At 42.0% G+C, this 17641-nt stretch overlaps 1 protein-coding gene across 2 annotated transcripts in view; it reads right to left on the minus strand.

The window, feature by feature from the left end:
- Positions 1–1156: 1156 nt before the first annotated feature.
- The window catches only part of LOC144763966 (uncharacterized), a 43328-nt gene continuing 26843 nt past the window's right edge, over positions 1157–17641 (minus strand). For both annotated transcript variants that reach the window (XR_013596289.1, XM_078650053.1), the window contains exons 3-5: positions 8219–8303; positions 7356–7502; positions 1157–1901 (exon numbers count right to left, since the gene is read on the minus strand). Coding sequence is in view for 1 of the 2 variants with exons in the window: in XM_078650053.1 (XP_078506179.1) it covers positions 7378–7502; positions 8219–8303 (210 nt within the window). In the remaining variant the exon portion in view is untranslated. The remainder of the gene's footprint in view (positions 1902–7355; positions 7503–8218; positions 8304–17641) is intronic.

Here is a 17641-nt window from a genome sequence, read left to right on the forward strand (position 1 = left end):
AAAGTATATATGCGATGTATTGAATGCGAATCGTCAGTTTTCTCCACGCACTGGCTGGGAGACGTCGGAGGGGCTCCTCTATAGAGTATTGGTTGTCTAATAAACGATTGACTTTTCTTCACTGCCAACTGATTGATTATTTGGTAAGACGATAAGCGGGGGCTATTGGTAGGTATAGCTCCATAGATTATTTTTGTAATACGACACTTATGGTGTTTCCAGTGCCTGATAGACTAGGGAAAGAGCACCACAGTTGTAAGTCTATTCTGACCCAGGCCCTCAAGAATGCCATACTATTAAAAGGGACAGCCCTACTCGTTTTCTTATCACTGGCACTTGGAATTACAAACTTACAGAAATAGTCAAAACTATAACACTTCTTGACTGTCTAAAGTATGTAGAAAATCTAAATGTGAGCTCTCTACTTTGTAACTCAAACTACATTTATTTACATTTCATAAATGAAAGACACTAATGCAGAAAGTGAGAGAGCTCCCTTTAACTCATACTCACTTCAGATACTTTGATGAAACCATCTGTAGATGATAAATCCCTCAAGCACCTAACATCTAGTGGTAATACAACTAACAGTGCAGTCTCAGTCTTCGGTTGAGTCAGTGGGTGGATTATGTGCAAATGCAGAAAATTAGTATTTCTCCCTCACAAATGCCTTGGATGCTTAACATTACCTCACAGTTACTTAGGTCCCTGTGTGTAGCAGCAGCAATCCAGGTGGCTGTGTCAGAGAAGGTGGTGCTGCTGCAGAACTCCCCCCATTCATTTGCAGGCAGTATTGCCAGCATGATTCCAACTCTATCAAAACTTCTTTTATGGTTCCATGACTCACCGTTATACTGGCAGGACACTCCTGATTTCCCTCTTTCTTGGTCCAAAAAGTGATTTCAATCAGAGGACCACTATTGGATCCCTTTGTTTAACATTCCTCTTGTAGGACTGAGGTGTTATTTAAACAATATTTGTGTCTGGGTTGCTGGTTTTTCGACAGAGGACTATGTGAGGTCTTTGGTTAGGCTGTACCCTGCTCATTCCCAGCCCAAGCTGATCACATGCCTTATTCAGGAACTCTGAATATTTAGAGGACGCTCACTCAGGCACACCAGGTGAGATCTATTGTACAAACTTCCCTGGAGGCAAATTTATATTAAACTCATTTATTTTAGCTGAATGCGCTGCCCTACCCTCTCAGAGCCCAAAACTGCAAGAAAGGATGGGAAAGGTGGGCCTTTCTTCACAATCATTGAACTAAAATATATTGATACAAAGGCAACTAGGAAGTAACAAGAATAAATCTAGAAAACATGGAACAGCTGCTTTTGATCAGCTGTCCCGAGAGACTCCATCATTAGAGATGTTATCCATCAAGGTTAGAAAATATTAAAGCAAAGAACTTTGATGCAAGTGCCTCTAAAAGTTACAAGAACATTACATTCAACAATAACATGACATTTTAAGTACCAATTTGCCAAAGTTACAATGTATTTTTTCACAAAGCCCACGTTCTTTAAGAGCTGGACGAGGCTTAAAAACTCTTATTAAGTGTGATCATGTATATATGTAGTACTGTAAAAATGAAATTTGTATTACGTACATTTACGATCTAGTAAACTCCGAATTAAATTGTTTTAACCTTCATGAGGGTAACAGAGTGGACAGTTGCAAGTCAGTCCATAATTCAACGGGTTGAACCGGTTTTATTCACTCTGTCCTCAGTCATTGCAGTATGTTCTCTGGCTGGAATGTAAGATCTCCATTGGCTTGCTTGCTCCTGATATAGTTACTTTGGTCTTCGTAACCAAGGTCCTCTCTTGTGTCCCACTACAGGCTTAAGGCGTCCCAGGAAGGAGTCCTTTTCTTCCTTGGTTCAGTCATGGACTGCAGGTCTGAAGGATAAACACACTGATCACAACTTGAAGATCACCATTATGTACACTATACTAATCTTCAATACTTGATTTAAGCAAGACCCAACACTTGCCACACTATCTTAACCCACTCTTACAGCTTCAATAATGCTCAAGAGGCGCGGGCTTCACCCTTTGCGATAACACAGTGGAATGTGTAATACAGTTGTATATTAAAGCCTTAATTATTCCAATATGTCTAACATGATTATGGTGCCTGAGAAAAGATGTAGTCTAGACCCACTTAATTTATGCACTCACCAGATGTCTGTCCCTTAGTTGGCCTTGGTCTTGGCCTCTGTGCGGTCTTTACACCTCTGTACTTGTCCCTCTTGTGTTTCTTTCATAGAAAGTGTACATTTTGGATAGCTCCAATTGTATAAATTAACTGTTTTCTTATTGTCGGAACGGATAGCGCTATGTAACCCTAGTCAAGCACTGCAGGTCCGCGTAACAAACAACAACACAAATATGCACATCTACCCTACTGTGTCCTGCACTCCTCCCATATACTCACAGAGAATAGGCCTGTGCTACTGCCCAGAGGATTCTTCCCATCTTTACCCGGTGATACACAAATCTCATGTACCTGTAAGACCCACCATTCCAGCACCACAATATTTTGGAGTTTCTTCTGCCTTCATCCATAAGGGGTTACTTATGGCATGCTACCATTTACACTCTCACGAATACCCTCTAATCTCAATTTATACCCCGTTAAAGCTCACACTGATCCTAACACCAGCATGACTGCATAGCACATCAACCCAACATATGAGACATTGGCTCACAACCTCATATCCAATTGAAGATGCTCGTCGAAGGAGACATATAATGGCACCGTTAACATTTTGACATGGGGTACACATGATGCGAATATGATATTGCTTACAGCCCTAGAATTTCAGAGACAAGGATTAAAGGCAATAGGAGACAAACATCATATCATTTTGTTATAAAGATGGTTTTAGTAGTATACGTTCGTTGTGCTGAACAGTTGGAAGTTACCCATCCCAAAACAGTGCAACAGCTCACCCAGCTAAGGCATAAGCTCCAGAAATTGCACAATAGGGTAGGAAAGGTAGACTATAAAAAGTATGTTGTAAAACAAGATGCAGAGGGAGATAGGGCTGGCAGGTTCCCGGCTTGGTGCTATTTGGATCGAACAAGGGGTAGTTCTGAACTTGCTAAATAACTCTAATATAACACCTCTTTTGGAAGAAGGGGAAATAGGAGTTGTGCATTTATCTAGACAACATTTCAGAGGCTTGTGTCGTCACATTGCAGGATCAGTCACTAGAGGAACCAATCCAAATAGAAGAATAAGAGCAGTCATAGCCCAAGTAGCGAGAAATTAGACTTTAGGAATAGACTGAATTCCTGTGGTGTTTTATGAAACACATGGGACTTTTTATTATGCCCAAATATTTAGTCACATACTTGTCAGGCAGGTGTAGTGCCAGAGTGCATGAGAGGGGAGCTTGTTGTGGTTCTCCCCAAGCAAGGGCAAAATTAGTTGGACGTGCGGTCCTACAGACCACTGTCCTTCCGTAATCAGGAAAACACTAGTGTACCCAGACCAAAATGGGTTCATACCTAAGAGGAATAACCTTTTGAAACTCAGGCGCTTGTTTCATTTGATGGATAGAGAGTCAAGTGGGAACAATTGTCAGCTGGAAGTTTCTATAGAGATAGAGTAAGCGTTTCACACATTAAACTGGTCTTATCTTATGTTCTTCAGAGATTTGGCATGGTATTGGAGTTTCTGGTTTGGGACCAACTGTTTTACAAGAATCCATTGGCAAGAGTTTAAACTGGATTGACTAGATCAGAATGGTGCGAGGTTCATGTTTGCAATGTTGTCCCCTATCCACCTTAATATTTGCTTTGACCATGAATTCATTGGCACGTTTACTGCGGCAGAAGGGATCCGAATGGGGGATTAAGTTAGCTGCCAGTTGGCATATAGTCTCGATGTATGCTGACTACACTCATTTATTTTCGTAGCCTTGCAGAGATTCTCCTGAAATTGATGTCCGGATTTAAAATAAACTGGAGGAAATCCTGGTTGTTTCCCATTAAGAGGGACTTTGGCAACCCACCAGATTAACTGGAATCCACCAGACTCAGTTGGTAGCCAGACACGTTTCGACAATTTCAATAAGAAGAACTCGAGATGGGTCATTATGAACGAGTCCGTTCATGGATTGCTCTACTGCTGTCCCCTCTTGGCCAGGTGGCAATTTCTAAGATTCTGGTACCACCTAGGCTACTACTTATTTTCAGCCTCACTGGTGGTCCTAAAAAAAGAAAAAAATCCTTAAGGGATTACATGCACTTTTCCAAACCTGATCTGGGCTGGAGGCAGTAAGAGAGTGGTATTGTCCAGTATTCATCACCCTTTAGAAAAACGGGGTTTGCGACCTCCGAACTATGAGCTGTATTATGCAGCAGCCCAGGTGCAGTGGCCCACAAGATGGCTGTTTGGAGCTGCACGAGAGTGAGGGGTGCAATTCTAGATGAGCCCTTTGTTGGTACCTGCCAAGCAGACACAGGTGATAGTAGTGGCTAAAGGTTGCTGGAATAGATATATGGTGATCAATGGGCAACGTCTACCATACACGCCACACATGCCTCACTTTAACAAAATGTACCCATGTAGGAGAAAGTTATGATAAAAAACCATGGTCAGAGGCACGGACGAGGATATTGGGTGACATCTAGGAGCATAGTATACAGTGGTCATTCCAGGATCTTATGGAAATATAAGAATTGGCTCCAGGCCAACTTTTTACTTGTAATACTCTAGCACTTAAGCTTATATTGCTATGGGGTCAAGATCGGGATAAGCCCTGAGGATTAGAGATTTTACACCCTGTACTTACCCTTGAGAGTGGTGGGAAAGCAGCAAGTATTGTATATCATGTTAAAATCCCAGAAAATTAGCAGAAACATAGATGGCAGGGATTAAAGGGTGAATTGCTTAGGCATGGAACCTGTCTGACAAGCAGTGGGGAGCTGCATTGGAATTGGTAAATAGAATATTAAGAAACCCTACACTAAAATACACCCAGTTTAACATTAAACATCACTTATCTCACACCACATCGCATATGACGTATTTTCAGTGGAACCCCCACAGAGTGCCTTAAATGTAGGGTTCTTGGCTAGAGTGATTGAGGTCATCTCAGAATTTGTAGGAAGAACTCTGAATAGTGAACTCCGGTTGTGTGTTGTGGGACTGATGTCTCGAATAAAAAAGAACAAATATCAATGTAGGTTCAAGGATCTGGTGTTTGTTTTACTCTAGAGTCCGATTATGTCCTGGAAATCGCCTACAGCCCCAGATATTAACTGCTGGCTTTGTGATGTGGAGAAATGGGCATGCGTTGAGGCAGACGCGCTTCACTTGCTTTGCAAGCAGGTGGGGGTAAGGTTTAGCTGTAAAAGTATGGGATGTGTGTTTGGTAAAGTTGGAAGCCATATCTGGGCAGACCAACCAGAGGTACCGAAGTACATATGGGGTGTGATTGAAGAATGCCGCCTGTTGTTGATTTGTCGTAACATATATAGTAATTTTGTACTGGAGGCGTGCGGTGGGGTCATGGGCTGTGCGAGCAGTCATAAATGATCGCAAGTGCCTCAAATATTGATTATAAGATGATCTGTGATGTTGGGGTAATGCAACTAAACAGGCTTGCCTCAAGTGGGAAGGAGACTGGGTCGTGATTGAGTTCCCTAAAATTGTTACAAATGTTGTATACATGGTTGACAACATTTTCAGAATTCTTAAATCAAGGTTGAAACATTATTGATGGAGTTCCGAAGTAAACTGCTTTGTTTGAATGTGAGCATTATAAAAATGTTATAGTTTCATTGAACTTTCACATGGTTATTGATAAATCCTTTGCGGATGGCACACAATGCCTATTCCCCCTCTCGGACAAGACCGGCAAAACAAAAAAATAGGACACTATCTGTATGACCTAAGTCGCTAACTGGATGAAAGTCAACTGTCTCAAGCTCAACTTCAACAAGACAGAAACAGTGATCTGCAACAACACCTCTCCACAGGACTTCAACTGGTGCCCGGCCAACCTCTTATCCACACCCAGAATGCATGCCAGTTACCCCAGAATATTCATCAACAGCAAACTGGACATGACCACACAAGTTAACGCAGAAACTGCATCCTCCATCCACACCCTGAAGATGCTGAGGAAGATCTTCAAATGGCTTCCAGCAACGCTATAAAAAGTGTTACTCACACCCTGGTCACCAACAAGTTGAACTATGAGAGCACCCTCTATGCCAGGATCACCGAGCAACTCACTGGAAGACTACTAACCACACAGAACTCATCAGTCAGGCTCATCATCAATCTCCCACAGGGAACTCACATCACCCACACCACCCATCAGGAACTACACAAAATCCAGATACACAATTGTGCTAAATTAAAACTCCTCACACACACAAGGCTCTACGCAACTCAGGCCCCAGCTACCTGAAAAGTCTGTATCTCCTTCCACCAACATCCCCCACTCCACAAGACTCCTACTGGCGTACACAGAACCAGATCAGGAGGACGGGCGTTCTCTTCCATCACCCCTAAAGCATGGAATAACCTCCCACACCACTTCAGAAGCTCCTACTATCTTGAATTCTGCAGGAAGCTGATGACCTTGTAAATTAAAAAACCTACCACAGGCAAGGATAGGCAGACACACCTGCTCAGCACCAGGAAACCCTTGGTGATAGTACACTTGAAAAAATACACAAAACATAACAGAGATAAATATACAGGTGAAAACAAATATAGAAATACTGTAAAGAAAGATGGTTCTAGTAGTGTTAGGAGTATACTTTTAGTTGGTTCTCTTTTTATCATCAGGGAGGTGAGACCCCATGTATACTTAATTACATCATTTAGGAAGCAAAATAATTGTTATCTTTTTCATGTACCAAAGGCATAAAGGCAAACGCTGAACTTTACAGTAACGATGAAGGACATCTATTCGCTCAAAAGTTGCCTTGCCCTTATATCAGTCTTGATTTCAAGCGTCTACCTTTATTTGAACATGACAGAATGTACTTTCATTGACAACACCAAACAATCTCACATACAAGAATAGCTCCCCATCAATTAACTGACCTGTTCCACAGCAAAACTCTCCACAAACTCAACAACACTAGCATACATTATCGAAAGAGACAGCTGCTTCAAAATCCAGGACACGGGAAAAAAGAAAAGAAAACAAATAAATAAATAATCAAAAAGTCCGATACCGTTTCTCCCTTTTAAGGGAATAAAATCCAACCTTCTGGGTTTAGAGTTCAGAACCACCATCTAACTCTGGACCCCTCCCATGTGATAGGTGGCAACGTCCTACTAGCCTCCTTTCTAGCTCCACTGAAGAAAGTCTTACGCACCTTTCGCTGCCCGTTGAGACCCCTAACGTTTTCCTCGACCCGATGCCTCATGTACAACAAGGAACAAAATGGTGCAGGACTCTGCTTGACAGAAGAGCTGACAATCTCTGGAGTCATTGCAATAAAGCATCACCACTGCACATGAAACTAAGTGGTAAAAAAGGGAAAATAATACAAGATAAGAAAGCTCAGGGAATGCACCATGGATCTGGAAAAACAGTTCTTCACACATTAGGTTCCGCCGTTACACCAGTATTTCTCAACAGCGCAAACAACATGCATAATAAACCATCAAAAACAATGAGTAGAAAAATTCTTCCAATATCTTACTATCAACTTACAAAAATATAAACATTAAAAAAATCCAAAATTACAGCTTAAATCAGTTCACACTTATTGTATGTTTAACTCCAGAGCCTCTAATGATCTGCCATCTCCTCCCCATGTGCTCCTCAGGCACTGCCCATTCAACCCACCTACCGTTTTCCACCCAGAAAAACCACATACTCCGCTGACCCAGAAATTGCCAACATGGACAGCCTGTGGGTAGGCAGGGAGGGAGCAGTGGCCAATGTTGGCCTTGTGTGCTGTGGCAGGCACCACACATTTTGTGCACCCCACTTTGCAGCTGGCAGTATAAGAGCTCTCAAGTCGTTCAGTAAGGTGGGGGATAGCAATTGTTGCAAGTTCTTGGGCCCATTTGAAATTCTCATGGGAGATCATATGAGAATTCAAAACCTTGGCAAACATTCTGTGAAACAGTGGTATGTTTAGCTACAACAGATTCTCATTTGCCTTGCTAAGCAATTGCGACTGGACGGGTATCTTCACGACAATGATTCAGAGGTTGCAAGAACACTTGCCTAATTGACTTTGTCCGCATCTGCTCCCAATAGTCAAGGGATCATTCTTCAAGTCACGTGGCACCAGAAATCCGGAATCGAGAACCTATATAAAAGATGTGAAAGAAACAGTCAGTCATAGTTTTTGGTATGTATATAGATATGCATAAATACTAAGACATATTATAGCTAAAATAAGAATACAGATAGTAACACCCACATAAGACCAAACCTACGCAAGACCTTTAGTATATGAAGAACAGTTACATTTAAAAAAAAGAGCTATAAAAATAAAATCAATGGGGGTAGGGCTTTGAGGCTGGCATGATGGTTGCCTTTTTCTAACCTTTGGAAGCGCTTTTGCCTTATGGCTTCAGACGTGAATTATGGCACTCTTTCTGCCAAGCATAAAGAGATGGGCTCCAATCGAGCCCCATATGGTGGAGAGCTGCAAAATAGGAGGGTCTTGATGGCAGACATACTGAATCTGAAATGGGTGGCACCCAGAGACAAAGCGACATGTTGGCCGAATGCAATACACAGCATCAAAGCCAGTGTACTGCCTCTAATGGACCCGGAGAGCTACGCTGCAGTTGTTGTGGTGCAGGACGCTTCCAAAACAGATGCCGCACACTAGCTTAACCAGGGCTGGAATTACTGCACAGCCCACTGACCAGACTAGTGGAGGTGTGGGCATGCAGGAAATCTCTGCCAAGGAGGAGTGACATGGATATCAAACCCATATGGATAGCTAGTCCTCATTCGGCGTGGTTACACAGCAAAGGCATTATAATGCAGCAAATAAAAATAAATATGTCCAACAGAGGTCACAGAAGAAGACAAAATGACTTTTGCCCCAGTGGCATACAGGAAGAAGGGAGATGTGAATTCACTTGACCCCTACTTAGCTATAGAAGACCTTGCGGATGATACAAAAGGAGTGATGGCTGACTTTGATATGAAGGTAAGGAAATTGGACACAGTGGAAAGGGCAAGGGTGGCTGCAGAATCTTGCATGACATGTTTTGAGAGCAAAATATCAGGAATGGAGATGGGTTGAAGGAGCTGGGTTCTGTGATTCGACAGATGGAAGGGCCAAAGTAATCATGTGGAATCTGACTCATGAACCCAAGCTGATTTTCAACTTAGGGCATCCACAGTTTTACTGTTGCTGGATCAAGTGAAGACATGGGAGACTCAAGCGTGTATCCCAGGTGAGGGTACTAGACTCCCCACTATTCCTCCCTTTCATAACAGCGATGGCAGCATCAGAGTAATTTTTGACAGAGCATCTCTCCACACCTGGGCATGAAAGATGGAACTTGATTAAAAAAAACATATTGTAATTGAGACTTTTGGGTGCACAGAAGACAAAGGAGGAGGAACCATTACAGTGACACTGAATGACCCAGTCCTGGTTTTGAAGAAAGCTTAATGCTTGAAAGATATTCTGCAGCTGGGGATAAACAGATTTGTTTCTTTCCTAAGAGTAGCCCAAGAATACAGCCCAAAAGGCAAGGCTCCAAGAGATTTGCAAACGTCTTGTGCGCCTGGGAGCTGCGGCCTCGTTGTGGTATATAGCGGACTTTAGGGTGACCAGGGAGGGTTAATCCTATGTCTTTACCCAGACTGAGGTGCCAAATGTATTACTAGACAATATACAACAGTGTGTTATGTTTGAAATAGATGATGGTGAGGGTTGAATTCAGCACATTGCATTGCTTATGTAACTACTTAAATTTTATTGTAGGCATTTTAAGCCTGAAGAGGTTTATAGGGCGATTTCCTGTTGGTTTAAATCTTTTGGACATCATAGCATCAAATGCCCTCCTGTTTTGAGGATTACTGTGTTTCCTGCTCCCTTTTTCTCCTTCCCTTTTACTTGTTGTCCATCATCATTCTGCCTGTCTTTCCCCATTCGCCCCACTTACTCCTAATGAAAGATTACATATTCCTTTTTGTCTTGAACGAGTTTGCTGGAAAATTAAAATGATGGAGTCTGCATATGGTGACAGTACAGATTGATCAAGTCTATGGGGATTCTCGTGGTAAAACTCAATTACTAATACTGTGAAATATAATATGGACCATTACTGTGCTAGATTCTGTTGCACAATTTATCATAATCGAAAATAAAAGGGCCTGATTTGAAGTTTGATGTCTTTGTTGGGCCACTAGAGGAAGTTCTCATTTGACTGTGCCCCTTTTCTATGAGGCCGGAAGACCCATGGGTTGGGTCTGTCGCCTATGTGGCAGAGTACCCTGTCTGCCAAACTCTAAAGTGGGCTCAAAGTTGTTTTAAATAAAAAAAAATGTTTTAAATGAAATAAAAAAAACAAAGAAAGGAGTATGAAGCTCATCGCTCTTTTAACAGGGACCGATTGAACAATTGCACTTAAGTACTATGAAGAAGCAGGTTGAATTGAGGTGGAACAATTTCCTGAAAAAGCTGTTGACCCTGGTCTAGTGTATGGATTTTGGTGCATTACAGAATTTAATCATTGCATATGTGGGTATTATTAGGACCAGAAGAACCAGAACTCAATAACACAAAGTGAACAGGAGTATAGTGTTAACTTAGGCATTAACATTGCACACTTTCAATATTCTTGCGGCTAGAACAGTGCTGTTTGGAACATACATTTAACATATACTCTTCAGTTGCTAAGTGTAAGTTGGTGCTGCTGTTCATCAGACCTCTACTGGCAAAACAAGAGGTGTAGATAACCTGACTTTCGACCAGGGGCTTCTCCGTCATTCACTTCCCCTTTTCCCTGGGGGTTGAGGCAGTGCCCATGGTTAGGTAAACAACCCATGGGTTTCTTTCCCTAGTAACAACTGCAAAGCATGTAAATATAGTCCAAGTAGAACTTGATGAAATCAGGAAATATATTTCCTGAAGAACAGACCATGTTGTATATTGTATTGAATGTCCCTGCCATAGAAGATATATTTGGGAGCACAATTTTCCAAGTTAAGAAGCGTATACTAGAGCATGTGAGGTCCATCAACAACAATGACTCTGTACCCAGTTGCCCGTCACTTTCAGGAAAAACATGGGGGAGACTGGACGCTTACGTGATATTATGGTCTGGGCAAGACCAGTAAACATCGGAGAGAGGGTGACTGTTGTTTGGCGCTACATAGACTGGAGTCTGAATATACTATTTGGAAACTATAGACCTAGCGGGCTTCAAGATGAGGGTAGAGTTAGCGGTACATCTAGAAGTATAGCGCAATGAGAATTTAGTTGGTGTTCCCTTTCCGTAAGACTCCAAGTCTCTGATGAAGGAAGATCTTATGTTGAAATATTTTTTTCATACGGATTGTCTTTTATATAATCTTTTTTCCTGTTGTCTTTTTTTTCTTCTTCTTCACATGATAATTTCCCCATGGAAAGAGGTTACCCAAGATTAAGTAGCGATTCTTAAACACTTGCCCACTAGGGCGACAATTCTTGAGGTTTACAAAGTGCTGGAACATAAACGTGCTAAAATGGTACCACAAATGACATAAGGGATGGAGCCAGTCTAAGAAATAATATGGTATAATTATGGATTGCTTGTTATTCTTTACGCTATTTTGTAATATTGCTAGTTGTTAATCGAACATAATGGAAATGATTAACTAAAACGTTAATATGTTAAATGTCTTCTGACGTTGCTGCCCACTTGGGCTTTAAGTGGCCAGATGAAAAAATGTGTACGGTACGAAAAAATACTAAACATCATGAAGCGGTTACATAATAGTAACTAAGGGCCAGATGCATCAAGCTAAAAACCGGTCGCAAAGGGGCAGATTCTCAGAATCTGCCCCTTTGCGACCGGTATTTTTGCATTTGGGATGCATCATCCCAAATGCAAAAATCGCAAATAGAGAATTCGCTAAATTGCGATTGTTTGCATTTAAGGAATCTCAAATTGAGATTCCTTAAATGCAATGCATGAAAGTGTCAAAAATAGCGAATTCGCTAATAGGGCACGCAAATTACCACGAAGTACAACTTCATGGTAATTTGCAAAAACTTTGAAAAATGCACTTTTGGGCATATTTCAAAGTTTCATGTTGCGCACACACATGCCCCAAGGGCATGTGTGTGCGCAACATATGTGCACAGATCTAAATCAGGGGTGCAACAGGGTGTCCTTTGGACACCCCTGCACCCTTGAACTCGCAATCTCAATTTGCGAATCACTAATTGCGACTCGCACATTGAGATTGTCTTCCCATTCATTCCTATGGGCCTCTAGGCCCATAGGAATGAATGGGGAGGTATTCATTAATTGCGACTCGCAATTTGCGAGTCGCAATTAAGGAATTCTAAGGAATCGTTATTTTTGTAGTGATTGCTTGATGCATTCCATTTTGCTATTCCTTATTAGCGATTCCTTATTTTTCGCTAATAAGGAATCGCAAAATGGATGCTTGATGCATCTGGCCCTAAAAGCATGTGATGTTTAGCCTGAGAAATGGCATGACATCAAATCATGGACACCATTTTTAGAAATGGTGAACTGTGAGCCGGGATATTTGTTGTATTGTTATTGCCCTTTATATTAGGAAATTAAGCAGTTGAGTACTATGAAGATTTGGGTTAGGTTATAAAAAGAAAAAAAAGACTACATAATAATATATTTTGTTTTTTCAGGTTTATTATTCTGCAGATGTACTTTCTACTTCAAAAATCGTCATGTTTTTAACCACACCGATCCATGAGCAAGGCTCGAGGTGACAACCCAAAACGCGTTGGGTCGGCAACATTCTGTAAATTAGTTAAGGACACTTTTTGCACACCAGTTCTGTCCTGTGGTGTTCGATTCCTTGGTGAAGGGAGAGAGTGTAATGGAGACATATCTGTTTCCACGCCCTGCCCGTGGCCGCCCTGGGAGGGATGGCAGCGTGAAAACGGAATCTAATTGTGTTAGACACATATAAGAATAAATAACAAACACAGGATAAAGTGATGTTAGAGTCAACTAATGTTTAAAAAAAGAAAAACCACTCAAATGTACCGGTTATAGTTTGGTGAACTAACTATAACTTACGCCTGCATAACGCACTGGTTATGACCTCACATATTACATCACTCTTTTTTTTAATGGTTTTCCATTATCTCACTGGGATCAAAGTACCATGGAACCAGGCGTTGGTTATGCGGTTCTGAGATTGACCACAAGATTTGGGCCCAACAACTAACTCTCTGCAGGAATTTAACTCTACCCCCTCCCAATGGGTGCCCAAACTCAGTGCCAACTCCTAACGAGTGCTAAACCCACAGTGGTGGCCAAACCCCTGCGGCACACAACCTTTGGCTGTGCGCAGAGGTTCTGCCCAAAACGCCCAGGTGTCCAGCCCCCTCCCCCACATCCCCCAGCCTTCAACCATTATTCCCTGTGGTGGGTTGGCCCTGTGCCAAATTCACTGAAGGCGGACAACCCTCACTGTGCACAGCCTATAGCTTGCACCAATGGCTGTTGGCCCCTGGGGCAGGTCTATTGCTCTTTTGTTTTCTTAATAGTTTTGGTACCGCTGTACCGGCACCAATACCACACTACCATAGGGGTGCCTTCCTAGGTACGACATTACCAGGTGCTAGTATCACAAAACCCACAACCCAAAATATTTTATTTTTTATTTGGACTTAAGAGAGGGTCCCACATGGACCTGGAGGTCAGGGTGTCACCACCTGGCCCCATTATGTGGCCTTTGATTTTTCCCTTAATGGCTGCTACAAAATATTCTCTATTATGTAACCAGCCAATCATGATTTCCCCCCCCCCCCCCCATCCACTCTGAATGGGCCAATCAGAGAATATCTTGTCTGCAGTGGATTTATGTTTTTTACCTGCATTAGCCCGGCTACTGACCAGCCCGAGCCCCCCCCCCCTTTTATGCAAATTTCTTGGAAACAGCTGAACAGGCTTACCCAACTAACAAAAAGCACACTTTCTGAGCAAAGTTTTAACTGTTTGCGAAATTTGGTGCAATTCTCTTCAGCTGTTTTTTCTGCATCTGAGAGTAAACTTATCCTCTGCGAATGAACATGGAAAATGGCACTTTGAGAGAACCCCTTTTTTGACACCCTCTTCACAAATCGGTGCTAAACTTCCCATGTCGGAGGCAAAAGGCCATTTTCATGAACACATTTTCCCATAGACACAGAATGGGTAAAACCCTTTGATGCATCTGACCCAAAGTGTTTTTTAGGTTTGTGCAAATTCGTAAAACAGCACCAAAGTTATTAAAGAAACAAAAAATATCTTTATTATAAAAATTCTGACCTAACTAAGTAAAAGGGGGCAACCATCAGGAAATGTTTTCTTAAAATGTATAAATCTGACTTTGTATGCGTGTATATGTCCATATTTTTTCATATTGTAGTTATGTTTCCACAAACAATACAAATTTAAGCAAACACCCCTGCTTTGCACTGAAAGTTACTTGGGCCAATTAATTAATGCGAGTGCCAAGATGGGCTGTCTGTCTGTCTTTCTGTGGTGGCTCCTGTCACATTCAACAGCTGTGATGGTGGAGTTACCCAGGGGGGCAGAAAAAGAGAGGGCAGTGAACATGCTGCTTCCCACGCAAAAATAAATACATATCTTTTCAGTGGCCCTGGAAGGTGACCTGGGTAACTGCATGATTATGGAGAAAGCTGTGCTTTGTTGCCCACGAGGATCTGAATGGAAGCTGAAGGGATACAAGTTTGTGAGAAGCAGATATGGATGAATCTTCCATAAATAGTGAGCATGACTCACAGGGAACTGCGCTGAAACACTGTCACAAGGTTGTGGCAGAAAAGTATCCCCTGTCTGCCGCTGGTGACACAGATCTTCACAGATCTGAGGCAGTGTGACACACTGCTGTCAGCATAAGACATTCCGGTTAGGCGCATGAGAAGTCAGGCAGAGGCAGCCACAAAGTCAAAGGCCCAGATGCATCAAACAAAAATCCGCTCGCAAAGGGGCAGATTCTCAGAATCTGCCCCTTTGCGACCGGTATTTTTGCATTTGGGATGCATCATCCCAAATGCAAAAATCGCAAATTGAGAATTCGCTAAATTGCGATTACTTGCATTTAAGGAATCTCAAATTGAGATTCCTTAAATGCAATGCACTAAAGTTTAAAAAATAGCGATTTCACTAATAGTGCACGCAAATTACCATGAAGTACAACTTCATGGTAATTTGCAAAAACTTTGAAAAATGCGCTTCATGTTGTGCACACACATGCCCTAAGGGCATGTGTGTGCGCAACATATGTGCACAGATCAATTTCAGGGGTGCAACAGGGTGTCCTTTGGACACCCCTGTACCCTTGAAATCGCAATCTCAATTTGCGAATCGCTAATTGTGATTCGCAAATTGAGATTGTCTTCCCATTCATTCCTATGGGCCTCTAGGCCCAGAGGAATGAATGGGGAGTTATTCCTTAATTGCGACTCGCAATTTGCGAGTCGCAATTAAGGAATTTTAAGAAATTGCAATTTTGTTAGCAATTTCTTGATGCATTGCATTTTGCGATTCCTTATTTGCGATTCCTTATTTTTCGCAAATAAGGAATCGCAAAATGTATGCTTGATGCATCTGGGGGAAAGAGTGTAAATTGTTCTGAGAATTTGCCTAAGAATATACCCCCAGATGTATCAACAACCCAATTTGCGATTCCTTAATAGCGAAAAATACTGATTCGCTATTAAGGAATAGCAAAATGGAATGCATCAAGAAATCACTTAAAAAATAGCGATTTCTTAGAATTCCTTAATTGCGACTCAAAAATTGCGACTCGCAATTAAGGAATACCTCCCCATTCATCCCTATGGGCCTAGAGGCCCATAGGAATGAATGGGAAGACAATCTCAATTTGAGAATCGCAATTAGCGATTCGTAAATTGAGATTGCGATTTCAAGGGTGCAGGGGTGTCCAAAGGACACCCTGTTGCACCCCTGAAATTGATATGTGCACATATGTTGCACACACACATGCCCTTAGGGCATGTGTGTGCGCAACATGAAACTTTGAAAAATGCACTTTAGTGCATTTTTCAAAGTTTTTGCAAATTACCATGAAGTTGTACTTCATGGTAATTTGCGTGCCCTATTAGCGAATTCGCGATTTTAAAAACTTTCATGCATTGCATTAAAGGAATCTCAATTTGAGATTCCTTAAATGCAAATAATCGCAATTTAGCGATTTCTAAAATTGCGATTTTTGCATTTGGGATGATGCATCCCAAATGCAAAAATACAGCTCGCAAAGGGGCGGATTCTGAGAATCTGCCCCTTTGCGAGCGGATTTTTGTTTGATGAACCTGGGCCATAGTGTCCATATAGTGGAATATGTAATATTCCTTTAGCTTATAGTTTTAAAGTAATTGTAGGCGTTCATTTTGGGTTAGAGGAAAGCACGTAGAGAGCTTGAAAAAACGTATTTGAACAGAGCCGCACAATTTAAATCAAGAGAGACAAGCAGTGAAGACCTACAAAAAGAAAGAGACCCCTTTGGCTGGATCAATTCTGCACATGCAGCGCAGCCCTGAACAGTGTTGCAACTTTGAAGCAACAGAAACAAATGTTTGTACCCTCTATCTGAAACCATCAGTAACTTTGAAAGTGGTAGGCTGTTCCCTTCTACAGGGAGTCATTTTTATTTTGCGCATTCGGTTTGGTGAATTAACTATAACTTGCGCCCACATCATGCACTGCTTATTTATTTATTTATTCAAAGTTTTATATAGCGCGAACAAGATCCTTACAGATATCAGAGCGCTTCACAGGGAGAGAGGGAAGTAGGGGTGAACAGAGATAGTGGGAGCAGTATAATAGTCACAAACATGGTAGGATAATAATAACATACATAAAACATATCAAAATACAATCAGGTCCCACAACCTAGTTGTTCAGGTACACCTTGGGTGCGTGGATGGCTTATACCAATGCCCTAGTATAGAGAGAACACTGAGTGGGGGCATCGGGAGAGTGAATCAGTAAACCAAGTGTAACATATATTGGTCGGTAGTGAGAGCGTAACGTAGTGGTATCCCCACCAAGTAGAAGTATAGTGCCAAAGGACAAAGTGAACAGTGGTACAGAGCAATGCAGAGTCTCTGATCCAGCACCTATAAGGTTCAGGAGATCTTGGCCAGAAGGATGGTTTTCACCTCTTTCTTGAAGAGTGCAGTGGAGGAGATAAGCCTGGTTTCAGGAGGGAGCGCATTCCAGATCCTGGGTGCCATTCCCGAGAAGGAGCGCTTGTATGTTTTCTCTTTCCGGAATCTACGGGGTTTCAGGAGTAGATTTTTAGCACTTCTATTGGATCTCGAACCTCCTGATATAGACAACTTTTGAGCGAGGTAGTTGGGTGCATTGTGGTGCACGGCCGCGTGTGTCATAACTGCAATTTTTAGCTGTATTCTGGCTTCAAAAGGCAGCCATTTTAGGGACT

This window comes from Lissotriton helveticus, chromosome 6 (genome assembly GCF_964261635.1).
Source record: "Lissotriton helveticus chromosome 6, aLisHel1.1, whole genome shotgun sequence".
NCBI classification, from domain to species: Eukaryota; Metazoa; Chordata; class Amphibia; order Caudata; family Salamandridae; genus Lissotriton; species Lissotriton helveticus.